A 17446-nucleotide genomic window follows, 5' to 3' on the forward strand; every position below is an offset into this window, starting at 1 on the left:
AAAATTTCTCATTTCAATAACCATGAAAAAATACTATAGTATACTATAGTAAAATTACTCTAGTAAATACTATTGTGTTTTTGAACCATCCTATAGTAAAGATACTACAGTAAATTGTAGTATATTATAGTATTTACTACACGATTCAAAAACACTAGTATTTACTAGAGTAATTTTACTATAATATACTACAGTATTTTTTCATAATCATAATATTTAAACACCCATTTTCATTAAAGTGCTATATTGAGAACTGTGTGTTCAGAATATATGAGAGACTATATAATCTGTTATATAACATATGACATGTATAACTATATGTTCTCATCAGTCATTAATTAACGTTACTTGTAATCACACAGAATATTGAATGATTTACTGACCGGAGACAGATGGACAGGCGCTCTGCAGGTGGAATGCAGCGCCTGTAGTTGGTATCCTGGAGGGAAATCCTCTCACCAACACGGAACAACAGGTCATCAAACTGGGACCGGCTCAGTCGGAAGTACTGCTGAAAGCGGCCGTCATCCAGGTGCAGCTCCTGGAGGAGTTGATGAAACTCACCGAGCTGGGTGCGCTTCTGGAGGATCTGATGGACCCAGACACGGCGCCGAACGAGTCTACGCCGCTTTTCAGCCTTCCACAGCAAATAAAGCGCAGCTACCCTCTCAACAAAATCTATGTCAGCCATTTCACAACGAGACTGGAGCAGAAAAAAAAGAGCAGGAGCCAGCGGCAAATGTGAGAAAGACTAGCCGAGGAAAGGCTGGTCTCGCCGGGTAAACACGCGTGGAACGCCGCTGATTGCCTGGATCTCACAACTCTGAAAACGCTAGGCAAAATGCTCAAATAGGCACTCTTTTTATAAATGAATCACAGATTTAAACTTTAAACAACTATATTATCGACTGGAAAAGTCTTTAAACTATGTTTTGTCACACATTAATAGTAGTATTTTTTACAAAAAAGACGTCAAGTGACCGAGACGGGCTGGCTCATAGGCTCATATAGGGCAGAAGCCCCTCCCATGACGCGAATTCGCGTCTGTTGTGTAGTTGTCACACGCAAATTTCACGCGCGAGTAAACTCAAAATGTACACGCGTCCACCTTCGCTCGCGAATCGCGTCCGGTGTGAACGCCACATTAGAGTTGTGGATGAAATTCTCCTGAAACAAAATGGATTCTTCATTTCACAAAGCTTGGAGCAAGACACACTACACAGAATCCATGAAGGTCATCTCGGTGTAGAGAAATGTAAGAGGAGAGCGAGAGACACCGTCTTCTGGCCTGGAGTTAACAAAGACATTGAACATCTGGTGAGACAGTGGCTCATGTCAGAGATTCAGACGCAGGCCGATCAAAGAGCCAATGATAATTCTTGGCTGGCCAACATCAGCCTGGGAGAAAGTGGGAATGGATCTCTTCATCTGAAAGGCAATCATTATTTAGTGGTGATTGACTATTACTCAAACTGCCCTGAATTAGCCTCACTTCCTAACATGTCCACAAAGTGTGTGATAACACAAGACATGGAACAGCACAAACGGTCCTCAGTGACAACGGCCCATGTTTCAGCAGCAAAGAGTGGCCAGATCTTTCAGTGCAATATGACTTCAAGCATGTGACCTGGAGTCCAGAATATGCTCCGTCAAACGGCAAGGCTGAGAAGGGTGTTCATATTCTCAAGCGACTTCATCGCCTTACACTCCATCCCAGTAGGTGGCGGAATATGCACCATAAGCTGGTTCGCCAACCGCCATAAAATATCAAAAGAAGAAGAAGAAGAACACAACACGCATGCGACAGCAGGGAGAGAGAGCGAGAGGACAGGAAGTGACCGGGAAAGAGCGGAGTGTGGAGTGTGGGATTTCTGATCTGAGACGGTTGGCAAAACGGCTGGATTGTGACTGGTGTATGGATGGTAGGAACTGACGTAGATTCCGGAAGCGATCCGGAAATGGAGAAAGAAAGGATTGAGGAAGATAGTGGGGGAAATTCAAGTTTAGGGTGGAACGTAGTTAAAACAAAGAAAAGGAAGAAAAGTCGTGATTTAATTTCAGACACGGAAAGTGACAAGGGAAGTAAACAGGCACAAAGAAAGAAGAAGGAGCATAAAGTAATGATAAAGTTTGTTGCCGACTCTGTGAGTAACATCAACCCGTTGAAACTTACAAAAGCAATCAAAGAAAGTGTAGGGGTTGTAGAGAAAATTAAAACCCTGAAGGATGGAAGACTGTTGTTGTTTTGTAAAGATAGTAGGCAACAAAAAGAAACTTTGAGAATTAAATCAATGATCGGACAGAAAATAGAATGCTCAATTCCAGAAGAGAGAAACTGGATTAGAGGTGTAATATCTGGAATTCCTCTGGATGTTTCAGATGAGATGATTAAAAGTAATGTAAAGGGAGCTGCAGTTAAGGAAGTAAGACGTTTGAAATGTTTCAGAAACAATGAGAAAACGGACAGTCTTTCAGTTATGTTGGTCTTTGATGAGGTCAAAATACCGGAAAGAGTATTTTTGGGATTTGTCAGCTATGGAGTTAGATTATACATTCCTCCTCCAATAAGGTGTTTCAAATGCCAAAAATACGGACATGTGGCTGCGGTATGTAGAGGCAAACAAAGGTGTGCAAAATGTGGAGGCGATCATGAGGATGGCAAATGTGGACAAGATAAAACCCCAAAATGTTGTAATTGTGGGGGTGAGCACAGTGCAGCGTATGGAGGTTGTGAAGTAAGGAAAGATGCAATTAAGGTTCAAAATGTGAGAACGGAAGAAGGAATATCATATGCTGAAGCACTTAAAAAAGTAAAACAAACCCCCAAAGTAAGCATAGTAGAGGAGGCCCCTGTTATGATACAACCACAACCTAGTAAGATGGCAACACCAAGGAAAAAAATTGAAGTGATTGAAGACAAAGTTTCATTCATTGCTTTTATGGCTGAAGTGGTGAATTGTTCAGCGCAGACTGAAAGTAGATCTGAAAGGATTAAGATTATCATTAGAGCTGCCGAAAACTATTTGGAAATGAAGAACATATCAGTTGACATGATAAATGAAAGACTTGTGACACAAGCAACAAACAGTCAGACAGCATGTGGGGGCTCATAATGGTTTTTGTAATCTTGCAGTGGAATGCAAGAAGTTTAATTTCAAATGGGCAAGAATGTAAGCATTTTATAGCAAATTGTGATGTTTACCCAGATGTTATTTGTATTCAGGAAACGTGGCTTAAACCACAGTTACATTTTATGATTAGTGGGTATGAGACTATTAGGAAAGACAGGAATAAAGGAAATGGTGGGGGAGTAGCAACTTTTATTAAACAAGGTATAGGGTTTAGGAAAGTTGAAGATAATGATGAGTATGAGGCTGTGGTAGTGGAGGTATGGGAAGGAAATCAGAGTATTAGGGTAATACATTTTTATAATCCATGTGACAAGCTAAATAAGGATATGATGGAAAATATTGGAGGAATTGGGGATTTTAAAAAGGTGTGGTGTGGCGATTTCAATGCACACAGTACTTTATGGGGGAGTTCAAACACTGATTATAATGGATTGATCATAGAAGATATGCTGGACTGGGGTGAGTTAGTATGTATTAATGACGGAAGCTACACAAGAGTTAATCTTTCTCAAAGCTAATATTCTGTGTTAGATTTGACAATAGTGTCAGAAAACTTAGCTTGAAGATGTGATTGGAAAGTATTGAACGAAAATACTATTGGTAGTGATCATTTTCCTGTTTGCAGTACAATTGGAGTAGACTTAATAAAAACAGGTATGGAAAGAATTCCTAAATGGAATTTTGAATCAGGGGATTGGGAGATGTACCAAGAGATATGTCATAACAAAATGGCTGAAATTAATGATGATGTTGTGGAAAATATCGATGTTTTAAATTCAAAAATCTGTGCGGTTCTTAGGAGCACTGCAGAAGAAGTATTTGGTAGAAAGAAGGCATGTAGCAGGAGGAAAATTGTTCCATGGTGGAATGATGAATGCAATGTGGCAATTAAAGAAAGAAATAAAACACTTAAAAAAGTAAGAAGATCTTTTAGCTATGATAACTTTATTGGTCTCCTCCATGAACTGCCACCTTAACGTGGTGGAGGGGTTTGAGTACCCGAATGACCCTAGGAGCTACGTTGTCCGGGGCTATATGCCCCTGGTAGGGTCTCCCAAGGCAAACAGGTCCTAGGTGACGGGTCAGACTAAGAGCAGTTAAAAAACCCTTATGATGCCAAATAAAAGGAGGACCGTGACGTCGCCCGGTATGGCGCAGCCGGGGCCCCACCCTGGAGCCAGGCCTGGGGTTGGGGCTCGTATGCGAGCGCCTGGTGGCCGGGCCTTCCCCCACGGGGTCCGGCCGGGCTCAGCCCAAAGGAGCGACGTGGGGACACCTTCCCGTGGGCCCACCACTCACGGGAGGGACCGTAAGGGGCCGGTGCAAAGCGAATCGGGCAGCAGTCGAAGGCGGGGGCCTAGACGACCCGATCCCTGGACACGGAAACTGGCTCTTGGGACATGGAATGTCACCTCGCTGGCGGGGAAAGAGCCTGAGCTTGTGCGTGAGGTTGAGAGGTTCCGACTAGAGATAGTCGGAATCACCTCCACGCACGGCTTGGGCTCTGGAACCACACTTCTCGAGAGGGGATGGACTCTTCACCACTCTGGAGTTGCCCATGGTGAGAGGCGGCGGGCTGGTGTGGGTTTGCTTATAGCCCCCCAGCTCTGCCGCCATGTGTTGGAGTTTACCCCGGTGAACGAGAGGGTCGTTTCCCTGCGGCTTCGGCTCGGGGATAGGTCTCTCACTGTTGTGTGTGCCTACGGGCCGAACGGCAGTGCAGAGTACCCGACCTTCTTGGTGTCCCTGGGAGGGGTGCTGGAGAGTGCTCCGACTGGGGACTCCGTCGTTCTACTGGGGGACTTCAACGCCCACGTGGGCAATGACAGTGAAACCTGGAGGGGCGTGATTGGGAGGAACGGCCCCCCTGATCTGAACCCGAGTGGTGTTCAGTTATTGGACTTCTGTGCTAGTTACAGTTTGTCCATAACGAACACCATGTTCAAGCATAAGGGTGTCCATCAGTGCACATGGCACCAGGACACCCTAGGTCGTAGGTCAATGATCGACTTCGTGGTCGTTTCATCTGACCTGCGGCCGTATGTCTTGGACACTCGGGTGAAGAGAGGGGCGGAGCTGTCAACTGATCACCACCTGGTGGTGAGTTGGATCCGATGGCGGGGGAGGAAGCTGGATAGACTCGGTAGACCCAAACGTACTGTGAGGGTCTGCTGGGAACGTTTGGCCGAGTCTCCTGTCAGAGAGATCTTCAACTCCTGCCTCCGGCAGAGCTTCGACCGGATCCCGAGGGAGGCTGGAGATATTGAGTCCGAGTGGACCATGTTCTCCACCTCCATTGTCAAAGCGGCTGCTCGGAGCTGTGGACGCAAGGTCTCCGGTGCCTGTCGAGGCGGCAATCCCCGAACCCGGTGGTGGACACCGGAAGTAAGGGATGCCGTCAAGCTGAAGAAGGAGTCCTATCGGGCCTGGCTGGCTTGTGGGACTCCTGAGGCAGCTGACAGGTACCGGCAGGCTAAACGGACTGCAGCCCGGGTGGTTGTGGAGGCAAAAACTCGGGCCTGGGAGGAGTTCGGTGAGGCCATGGAAAAGGACTATCGGCTGGCCTCGAAGAGATTCTGGCAAACCGTCCGGCGCCTCAGGAGGGGGAAGCAGTGCCCTACCAACGCTGTTTACAGTGGCGATGGGCGGCTGTTGACCTCGACTGGGGATGTTGTCGGACGGTGGAAGGAATACTTCGAGGATCTCCTCAATCCCGCCGTCACGTCTTCCATTGAGGAAGCAGAGGCTGGGGGCTCAGAGGAGGACTCGTCCATCACCCAAGCTGAAGTCACCGAGGTGGTCAAGAAACTCCTCGGTGGCAAGGCACCGGGGGTGGATGAGATCCGCCCTGAGTACCTCAAGTCTCTGGATGTTGTGGGGCTGTCTTGGCTGACACGCCTCTGCAGCATCGCGTGGCGGTCGGGGACAGTGCCTCTGGGATGGCAGACCGGGGTGGTGGTTCCTCTTTTTAAAAAGGGGGACCGGAGGGTGTGTTCCAACTATAGGGGGATCACACTTCTCAGCCTCCCCGGGAAAGTCTATGCCAGGGTACTGGAGAGGAGAATTCGGCCGATAGTTGAACCTCGGATTCAGGAGGAACAGTGTGGTTTTCGTTCTGGTCGTGGAACACTGGACCAGCTCTATACCCTCTACAGGGTGCTGGAGGGTTCATGGGAGTTTGCCCAACCAGTCCACATTTGTTTTGTGGATTTGGAGAAGGCATTCGACTGTGTCCCTCGCGGCGTCCTGTGGAGGGTGCTGGGGGAATATGGGGTCCGGGGTCCTTTGCTGAGGGCTGTCCGGTCCCTGTATGACCGGAGCAAGAGTTTGGTCCGCATTGCCAGCAGTAAGTCAGACTTGTTCCCGGTGCATGTTGGACTCCGGCAGGGCTGCCCTTTGTCGCCGGTTCTGTTCATAATTTTTATGGACAGAATTTCTAGGCGCAGCCAAGGGCCGGAGGGTGTCAGGTTTGGGGACCACACGGTTTCGTCTCTGCTCTTTGCGGATGACGTTGTCGTGTTGGCCCCTTCTAACCAGGACCTTCAGCATGCACTGGGACGGTTTGCAGCCGAGTGTGAAGCGGCTGGGATGGGGATCAGCACCTCCAAATCCGAGGCCATGGTCCTCAGTCGGAAAAGGGTGGCTTGCCCACTTCAGGTTGGTGGAGAGTTCCTGCCTCAAGTGGAGGAGTTCAAGTATCTAGGGGTCTTGTTCACGAGTGAGGGGAGGATGGAACGGGAGATTGACAGACGGATCGGTGCAGCTTCTGCAGTAATGCGGTCGATGTACCGGTCTGTCGTGGTGAAGAAAGAGCTAAGCCGTAAGGCGAAGCTCTCGATTTACCGGTCAATCTACGTTCCTACTCTCACCTATGGTCATGAGCTTTGGGTCATGACCGAAAGGACAAGATCCCGGATACAGGCGGCCGAAATGAGCTTTCTCCGCAGGGTGGCTGGGCGCTCCCTTAGAGATAGGGTGAGAAGCTCAGTCACTCGGGAGGAACTCGGAGTAGAGCCGCTGCTCCTCCACATCGAGAGGGGACAGCTGAGGTGGCTCGGGCATCTGTTCCGGATGCCTCCTGAACGCCTTCCCGGGAAGGTGTTTCGGGCATGTCCAACCGGGAGGAGGCCCCGGGGAAGACCAAGGACACGCTGGAGGGACTATGTCTCCCGGCTGGCCTTGGAACGCCTCGGTGTCCCCCCGGAAGAGCTAGAGGAAGTGTCTAGGGAGCGGGAAGTCTGGGCATCTCTGCTTAGACTGCTGCCCCCGCGACCCGGCCCCGGATAAGCGGAAGAAGATGGATGGATGGATGGAACTTTATTGGTTATAAAAAAGCTCAGGCAATAGTGAGGAGGGTTATCAGGACAGCAAAAAGAAATTATTGGAGAGAGTATTGCAATAATATTGGGGGAAACATTCAAATCAACGAGATTTGGAATATGATTAAAAAGATGGGAGGAAAACAAAGAATTAATAGTATTCCAGCGATAATTAATAATGAGGGAGTAATTGCGTCTGATAGCAGGAAGGCAGAGATACTAGCAAAAACATTTGTGGAAGTGCATAGTAATAAAAATATATCAAATGACATGATGAAGATAAGGGAACAGAGTGTGAGGAAGAATCCTCATATATTGGAAGTTAAGGAGTCAACTGGAGATTCATTGGACTATGATTTAACTTTGAATGAGTTAAAGAGAGCAATTGCTGGGACAAAACAAACTTCTCCAGGTAGGGATGAGATATGCTATGAAATGATTAAGCATTTATCAGATCCTTCATTAAATGTAATTTTAAGTCTTTATAATAAGCAGAGGTGTAGTGGTAAAAAAAGAGGTGGGTAAACTATAAATTCTGGGTGACCGCATCGTGGTCACGGTAAGGTGGGCCACTGCCTACCGGTGTATAACGTATCCTGATGATAGCTATTGTTCTCAGAGAGAACAAAAATATTTAAGAGAGATAGAGAGGGGAGGCTTATATCCAGGGGTTCCAATGCAATGCACTTGTACATAATGATTAGATTTGGGATTTTTTTCATAGTCGATTAATCTGTTGAATATTTTCTCAATTAATCGATTAGTTGTTTGGTCTATAATATGTCCGAAAAAATGTGGATCAGTGTTTCCCAAAAGCCCAGGATGACTCGTTTTGTCCACAACTCAGTTTACTGTCACATATGAGAGAACACACTAGAACATATTCACGTTAAACAAGCTGGAATCAAAGAATTTTACTTTTGTCTTAAAAAAATACTCAAGCCGACAAATCGATTATCAAAATAGTTGTCGATTACAGTTTTTGCCCATTGCTAATGAGGCAGGTGCAGATTAACGACAGAAGGATGAATTTGGTGAAGAAGAGCGAGAGCTTTGTGTTGATGATGACAGGGTGCAGACAGCGATCGCTTGCGATTGCATTTAGAATGTAAACTTTTGATGAATTTATGAGAAATCTACAGACGCAAACAGGAAGTAAAACTCCCATTGATTTTTCTCCATAAGGATTTAGATTATCAGCCATAATGTCTAAAACATCTGAGGTAGACTGACCACGAGTTGTGAAACGAAAGTTTCTGCTTCTGTAGCTAGAGGTCTGTAAGAAAAACTACACTACCCACAGCCCTAGCTTAACAGCGACGCCTCTGATTGGTCCAACTCGCTGTTATTACCATATAAACGTTTACTGTACCCGCTAACGGCTGTAGCGATAACAATAACTAGCTAGCTGACTAGCAAAGGGAGCTTGTTGTCACAAACTTTCAGTGAAACTTTCAGTTCCAGAGAATGCATTTAATTACATCCAGTTATTTATCTGATAATAATGTATCCTGAATTTTACTTGTAGGCCTACATTGGCTAATGGGAAAAGGAAGAGGTGACTTGTTGAGTCAGTGGCATGAATCTAACCGTGAACCAAATTAACCCCAAAAACATAAAGTTTAGTACTGTTTTCCCGAGCTCACTCACTTTGGGCTTGTAGCCGAGCCCGTTTGCTGGCATTAGGAGGAGGGCTGCTGTCTTGACGGAGCTAAAAAAATTGCCGGATATCTATGTTTGAATCTTGGTTGCGTGTCGTTCATGAATGATTCGTTCATTTTGAACGAATCTTTAATATGACTCGGGACTACCGAGTTGTCTCAGAGATTGATTCGTTAATTTTGTGTTGACCGCGTGTGCGCATTACGCAACATATGGGTTCTGATTATAGACCGTAAAAAAATAAAATTCTGATTCTGAATCGACAGGTGAGATCCGAGTCTTTTGCTCTTCATGTCCGTCCCATAGACGGAAAGAGAAAAGATTAGTTCATTTTGCTGAACGAGACTCAAAGATCCGAGTCAGTAAAATGATCCGAACTTCCCACTACTCACACTGACAGTTGCAGCGCAATATGAAAGACTTCGTCTAATTGTACAACAAACAACCAATGAAAATGAACAATATGAAACTAAAACGACATAAGCTTAATTTAAAATGGCTTAGGAACTGTAGGCTATTTAGAGGTGGATAAACTCAATTTAGAGGTGGATAAACGCACTTTGGAGGTGGGTAAACGCTATTACCGAATTTTGAGAGGTGCGTAAACGGCGTTTACGTGCGTTTAGCCTCCACTACATCCCTGATAATAAGGTATGGATTTCAGGAAAGCTTCCAATGGAATGGAAACATGGAGATTCTGTGCTGTGTTTGGAAGCTGACATAAGAAAGGCTCAGATTAATAAAGAAGTTTTGGTAGGTGTCTTTCTGGATGTTGAAAAGGCATATGCTATGTTGTGGAGGGAGGGACTTTTAATTAAGCTGGATATGATGGGAATAAAAGGAAAAATGTATAATTGGGTTATGAACTTTATGTTAAATAGAACTATTCAAGTAAGAGTGGGATGTGAGTATTCTCAGATTTATTCAATCGACAATGGAACTCCTCAAGGAAGTGACAGTTGTGACAGTCCTATTTTGTTTAATTTAATGATCAATGACATCTTTTCTCAGATAGAACCTGGGATAGGGAAATCCTTATATGCTGATGATGCTGCAATATGGAAAAGAGGTAGGAATGTTAAGTTTGTACAGGAAAAGGTTCAAAATGCTGTCAACTCGATAGAAAGCTGGGCTAATAAAATGGGGCTTTAGGATATCTATGGCAAAAACTCAAGTAATTTGTTTTTCAAAAAAGAAGAAGAATCCTACTATAAATATTAAAATGTATAGAGAAACATTGGAGCAGACATTAGTTGTTAGGTTTTTAGGAGTATGGATGGACTCAAAATTAAATTTCAGAGTACATATACAGAAAATAATATTAAATTAAATAAGTGATAAATATAATGAGATGTCTAGCTGGAGCTGAATGGGGAGCATATCGGCAATCGCTCAAAAATATTTATGTGGCACTAATTGGAGCAACTATAGATTATGGTAGCATGGTGTATGGTAGCCCAGAACTTCCTCTTCTTAAACGAGGACAAGACAGAGGTGATTGTATTCAGTCCAAATGAAAACTCTCAGTGTATAGGTCCTGAGCTAGAAAGTTTATCCGCTTTTAGATCGACACGGGTGACGAACTTGGGTATTATTTTTGACCAGCTTTTAAAATTTGACAGACATATCTCATCTGTTGTTGGATCCAGTTTTTATCAGCTTCGTCTACTGTCAAAAATTAAAAACTTTCTCTCCCCAAAAACACTCGAAATGGCTGTTCATGCGTTTGTTACGTCGCGTTTAGATTATTGCAATTCCCTATATTGCGGTATATCTAAATCTCAAATTGCGCGACTTCAGCTTGTCCAAAATGCTGCTGCCAGACTGCTTTCAAAGTGTCGTAAACATGATCACATCACTCCGATTCTTAGATCCCTTCACTGGTTGCCGATTTGTCAGAGAATAGACTTCAAAATTCTACTCTTCGTGTATAAATCCCTACATAACAAAGCTCTTGTCTATTTATCTGAACTCCTTCACTCCTATACTCCACCCAGAAGCCTCCGTTCTTGTGATCAGGCTTTGTTGGTTGTTCCTCGCGCTAGACTAAAGCGTAGAGGTGAGCGTGCATTTGCGGTGGCAGGGCCACGACTTTGGAATACCCTGCCTTTAGAGATTAGGCTGGCCCCTTCCTTGTCTATTTTCAAGTCCCTGCCAAAAACTTTTTTATTTTCCTTAGTGTACTGATTATGGTGATTTGTTAAACTTTTTTATAGGTGGTTTTTATATTCTTATGTGGTTTTTTTATTTTAATTTTTCTGTATGTGTGATATTCTTGCTCTTCTGTAAAGCACTTTGGTCAGCCTGGGGGCTGTTGGAAATGTGCTATACAAATAAAATTGAACTTGAACTTGAACTTGGTGTATAGTTCTGCCTCAAAAACCCAACTTGCTAAGATTGAGACAATTCAAAATCAAGCGTTAAGGATATGTTGTGGAGCAAGGAGATCATCACCAGTTTCATCACTTAATGTTGAGACGGGAGTAATGCCACTAGGAATGAGAAGGATTAAGTTAAGAATGAGATACTGGGCAAACATAAAAGGTCAATCGGAAAATCATCCAGTTAAGAATGTTTTAAGTGACTGTTGGGAATATAACTATAAAAAATTAACAAGTTTTGGTTGGTTTATTAATGAGGAGGCAAGAGAAATGATTAAGGATGTTAATATTGCCAGCTGTGTGGTTCTGCCAGCAATTCCTCCTTGGTTTTTTCCAATGCCTTATATTGATATCCAGTTACATAAAGACAAACATAATAAGGAGAATATCCTGGATAGCGTAAAAATACAAGATTATATAGATCATATATATTTTGGTGCCATCCAGATATATACGGATGGCTCAAAAGATCCGGATTCTGGTATAACATCTGCAGCAGTATTTATACCTCAATTTAAAGTTAACATTTTGAAAAGAACATCAGATCACATTTCAGTAATTACATCAGAATTAATAGCAATTATATTAGCATTACAGTGGGTCGAAGAAGTTCAACCAATCAGATCAGTTATATGCACAGATTCTCTATCTACAATTGAAAGTCTAGCAAGTGGTATATCTACAGCTAGACAGGACTTAATTTATGAAATATTGCAAAGTCTTTTTAGAACCAGACAATTGGGATTGTTAATTTTCTTTGGATACCAGCTCATATGGGGGTGGCAGGTAATGAAGAGGTGGATAGATTAGCCAAACAGGCCATAAAATTTCAAGAAGTTGATATCAAAATTGCATTGAGTAAGACTGAGATTAAAGTGTGGGACAGTGGAAATAAGGGTCGACATTTATACAACATACATGGAACAGTTGGTTTAGAAAGAAGAAACATTGGAAATAGGAGGATGGATGTTATAATTTCAAGAATGCGCATAGGCCATTGTCTACTAAATCAAAGTTTGGTCAGGATTGGGAAACACCAGACTGGTTATTGTGAAAAATGTAGTTCGGAAAATATGGAAACAGTAGAACATGTATTATTAAAATGTGAGGCTTATGCAAGAGAAAGATTTAAATTATTTCAAGCATTAAGAGAAATGGAAATGGAAGTTTTTTCTATCAAAGCATTATTAGGTAATGGCCCAAAGCAACTTAAAATATATGAAGAAGTATTTAATTTCTTAAAAGACACTCATTTAAGTAACAGGATTTAGGTCACTACTACCATAACGTTATCCACACTCCAATCCAGTAGGTGGCGGGAATGCACCATTTAAGTTTGGTTTGCCAACCGCCATTAAACTTGAAAAGAAGAAGAAGAAGAAGACAACACGCATGGGGTCTCTGTGAAAGTGAAAGTAAGAGTTTTCTTCTCCTTTTAAGATGGAAAACATGAATACGACACGGAAAACAGAGCTTTAAAGTGTTTCATAGAAAGGTTTCTCAAAGTTTAATCAGGAATGTCCGTGTATGTTTATGATGTTAAAGCTGGAGGATTTGAGAAGCTGTATCTTGTAAAAGTTTGATCGAGGTGAGTGTTCATGTGTGTGACTTCCTCATATTAATATGAATCTCTGGAGGACATTTTGAGTGATTGTTTGTTTGATATGAAATCTTTAATGAAGGGTTTCTTTCACTTCAAGGTTTCTTCAGTGTTTGGTGATGTCTGTGAATCTTTGTTACTCAGCAGGTTTAATGGATTATCTAATTGTTTCAGCGCGAGTTTATGCCTAAACTACAGCTATTTTCATTTCATAATTTTATACTGGTTTTTTTATTATTATTTGCACGTTTTGTGCAGTCGTCCCTGACTGAATGCAGCCATTCACTTAATGTTAGGATAAGCAAACTTCAACTGGTGGTATACATTGATTTCATTTCGTTGTGCTTTTCCTTTGTACTTTGAGATGGTGTCTCTTATCCGGTGGCGGTGTTGTGCCATAATTCGACTGCCTGCCAGAATTAGGCTGCCCTCCGCGTGCGCGCGCATGGCGTCATTCGTCGACATCGGAGCAGCCAATGAATTTAATGTTTGTGTTGCCCTTTCATTTTCATTTAATTTAATTTATTGTATGTAGTTATTGCGTCCTTGTGCTGATAAAAATTGTTTGTTAAATGTCTTGAGAACATATTGAATTGTTTTGTATTTTTAAAATCCAATTAAAATACTGTAAAAATTAATGAGTTTCCTCTTCAAAGCTTGTTGTAACCAAAATGTTCCACCCAAATTACACAATCAACATCAAACGTTCAAACAAATCATTAAGAAATAGTGAAAAGTAAAGTTGAACTGAAATGAATACTCCACTTGGGGTATGGTGTTGTTGTTGTAGTTGTATTGGGTTTATCAACACAAAGTATAAGGGAATGTGTGAATTAACCCTAAATCTTTCAGACATTTTTGTGTTTTCTTTTATTTTTTATTTTCCCCATGTTAGTGCAAACTGCATACATTTTGGCAGAAGTGTGTATTTTTATTGGAATTTTAATATTTCACCCTTATATCCTTTCCCACATATTTGACGCTATGTAACGTCTCGGTTACGTATGGTAACCCTCGTTCCCTGAAGGAGGGAACGGAGACGTACGTCGGACGTACCGACGAATTGGGATCACTTCTGGGAGCCCCTATCAGCTTCGAGCTATCTAGAACCGGCCAATGAACAATTGGCGTGCGAGATTTGCATCTCGCGCTCCGCCCCGCGCCGCGGGTATAAACAGGAAGCGAGAGCGAATGCACGCTGTTTTTCACTGAGGAGCCAAACGTAGTGGCTCGACCTGCAGTGATGGTACAGCAACTGTGGCGACGGGACGTACGTCTCCGTTCCCTCCTTCAGGGAACGAGGGTTACCATACGGAACCGAGACGTTCCCATTCAGTCGGTCACGTTCGACGTACGTCGGACGTACCGACGAATTGGGATCCCCTATGGAAAACGCCATAGTTACTACCACTTCCAGCGCCCAACGATGAGCCCCACGGACCCCGATCTGATGCGGGCGGGTAGGTTCACGCAGGGAGAGTCAAAGCTGCTGTTCCGCAAGACCCACTCAGCTGACTGTATTGGATAACGCTGGGAAAGCGTGCCTGTGAAGGCAGCTGCGGAAGCCACATCATGCCCAGAGGGAGTTAACATGTGGAGAATACACGTATGGGCTGGCCGTGGGCAGCACAACATACGGAAGTCCCAGGGGTGGCCCCGGCCAATTAGGAGGGAGACAACACGTACCTGAGACGGCAGAGGAGCTCTGCCGAGGGAAAGACACGGGCTCGCCGTAGGGAGCCGTACCGTGGAAGAATACACATATGGGACCGCCGTGGGGGTCACTACATACGGAACCCAGCCTAACACAAGTTCCACCAATGCATACGAGTGTTAGACCTGGCGTCGAACGCTCCGCCACGTCCGACTGCCGCGGGTTGCGGAGGACTCAACAGGGTTCGCCGTTCCGGGGAACTCGACTGGAGCAGAATAAGCGCACGCATCCGTCTACCATAGGGGAGGGAATGGCGCAGCAAGCCGACACTAGAACGGGTACTTCGGTATTACTGACAATGGGAAGTGAGCACACAGGAAGACACCGGCTCTACACGGAGGCTATAGAATCTAGCGAACATGTTAGGTGTCGCCCAGCCCGCAGCTCTACAAATATCTGTCAGCGAGGCGCCACGAGCCAGCGCCCAGGAAGAGGCAACACCCCTAGTGGAGTGGGCTCTTAACCCGAGCGGGCAGGGCACGTCTTGGGACTGATAAGCCAAGACGATGGCATCCACTATCCAGTGGGCCATCCTCTGCTTGGAGACAGCCTTTGCCTTCTGCTGTCCTCCGTAACAGACGAAGAGCTGCTCTGAGGTCCTGAAGCTTTGCGTTCTGTCCACGTAAGTCCGGAGAGCACGGACGGGACAGAGAAAAGCTAGGGCTGGGTCTGCCTCCTCCGAAGGCAGCGCTTGCAGGCTCACCACTTGGTCCCGGAAGGGAGTAGTGGGAACCTTGGGCACGGGGTCTCATGATCACATGAGAGTTACCGGGCCCGAATTCCAGGCACGATTCGTCAACCGAAAATGCCTGCAGGTCCCCTACCCTCTTGATGGAGGCCAACGCAGTCAGGAGTATTGTCTTTAACGACAGAACTTTCAACTCAGCTGACTGCAGAGGCTCAAAAGGTTCTCTCTGTAGTGCAGTTAGCACCAGAGTTAAGTCCCAAGAGGGTATGGAGGGAGGATGAGGCGGATTTAATCTCCTCGCTCCCCTAAGGAACCTGACGATCAGATCGTGCTTACCTAGAGATTTTGCATCTACGAGCTCATGATTAGCGGCGATAGCGGCGACATAGACTTTGAGGGTGGAGGGAGACAGCCTTCGCTCCAACCCATCCTGTAGAAAGGTAAGCACAGATGCGACCGAACATCTTCGGGGGTCTTCTCGGCGAGAAGAGCACCAGTCGACGAACAGGTTCCACTTCAACGCATAGAGGCGCTTCGTAGAGGGGGCTCTAGCAGAAGTGATGGTGTCAACTACCGCTTGCGGTAGGTCACCTAGAACCTCCGCGTCCCGTCCAGGGACCAAACATGGAGTTTCCAGAGGTCCGGACGCGGGTGCCATAGGGTGCCCCGTCTCTGAGTCAGGAGGTCCTGTCTCAGAGGAATGGGCCAGGGAGGTGCTGTCGCAAGGAGCACTAGTTCCGGGAACCAAGTCCGGTTGGGCCAATACGGAGCGACCAACAGGACCTGCTCCTCGTCCTCCCTAACTTTGCACAGAGTCTGCGCAAGAAGGCTCACTGGGGGAAACGCATACTTGCGTTCTTCCCGGGGCCAGCTGTGGGCCAGGGCATCCGACCCGAGGGTCCCCTCGGTCAAGGAATAGAACCACTGACAGTGGGTCGTCTCTGGGGAGGCAAACAGGTCTACCTGTGCGGCCCCGAAACGACTCCAGATTAGCTGGACCGCCTGGGGATGGAGTCGCCATTCTCCCGGAAGTACCTGCTGACGTGACAGCTCGTCGGCCGCACGATTGAGCAGGCCCAGAATGTGAACGGCACGAAGCAACCTCAGATGCTTCTGACACCATAAGAGGAGATGGCGGGCGAGTTGCGACATGCGACGGGAGCGTAGACCACCCTGTTTGTTGATGTACGCTACGGCCGCAGTGTTGTCCGTCCGGACTAGAACGTGCTTGCCTCTGAGCGGCACTTTGAAGCGGCTGAGTGCAAGACGAACTGCTAACAACTCGAGGCAATTGATATGCCATTGCAGTTGAGGCCCCGTCCACAGACCCGAAACTGCAAGCCCGTTGTACGTGGCACCCCAACCCGTGGATGAGGCATCCGTGGAGACAACAGAGTGCCTGGACACTTGTTCTAGGGAAACTCCCGCCCGGAGAAACAGAGGGTCCGACCACGGGCCGAAGGTTTGGCGGCACCTCGGAGTCGCTTTCACGTGGAGGGAACTGCTGTGCCACGCCCATCTCGGGACTCGATCGTGTAGCCAGCGTTGAAGCGGTCTCATATGAAGCAATCCGAGCGGCGTTACTGCGGCTGCGGATGCCATATGCCCCAGGAGCCTCTGAAAATGTTTCAGTGGAACCGCTGTCCTGCCTTTGAACGAATTCAGACAGTTCAACACCGACTGGACGCGCTCCTCGGTGAGGCGCGCAGTCATGGCGACCGAGTCTATCTCCATACCGAGAAGTCGTCGAGGTAGTTGAGGATGCGAACACCATGCTCTCTCATGGGAGCAATGGCCGCCTCCGCAACCTTCGTAAAGACGCGGGGCGGCAGGGACAGGCCGAAGGGTAAGACGCGGTACTGATATGCCCGTCCCTCGAACGCGAAGCGCAGAAAGGGCCGGTGTCGAGGGAGAATCGAGACATGAAAGTACGTGTCCTTCAGGTCGATCG

At 45.9% G+C, this 17446-nt stretch overlaps 1 protein-coding gene across 1 annotated transcript in view; it reads left to right on the forward strand.

The window, feature by feature from the left end:
* Positions 1-2595: 2595 nt before the first annotated feature.
* The window catches only part of LOC307130416 (uncharacterized protein), a gene marked incomplete at its 5' end in the record, with an annotated part of 125286 nt that continues 110435 nt past the window's right edge, over positions 2596-17446 (forward strand). Inside the window, 3 exons of the mRNA XM_079823380.1 lie at positions 2596-2735; positions 9739-9865; positions 10124-10181. Coding sequence (XP_079679506.1) covers positions 2596-2735; positions 9739-9865; positions 10124-10181 — 325 coding nt within the window. The remainder of the gene's footprint in view (positions 2736-9738; positions 9866-10123; positions 10182-17446) is intronic.

Source organism: Gobio gobio, assembly GCF_949357685.1.
Source record: "Gobio gobio genome assembly, chromosome: 8".
In the NCBI taxonomy this organism is placed as follows: Eukaryota; Metazoa; Chordata; class Actinopteri; order Cypriniformes; family Gobionidae; genus Gobio; species Gobio gobio.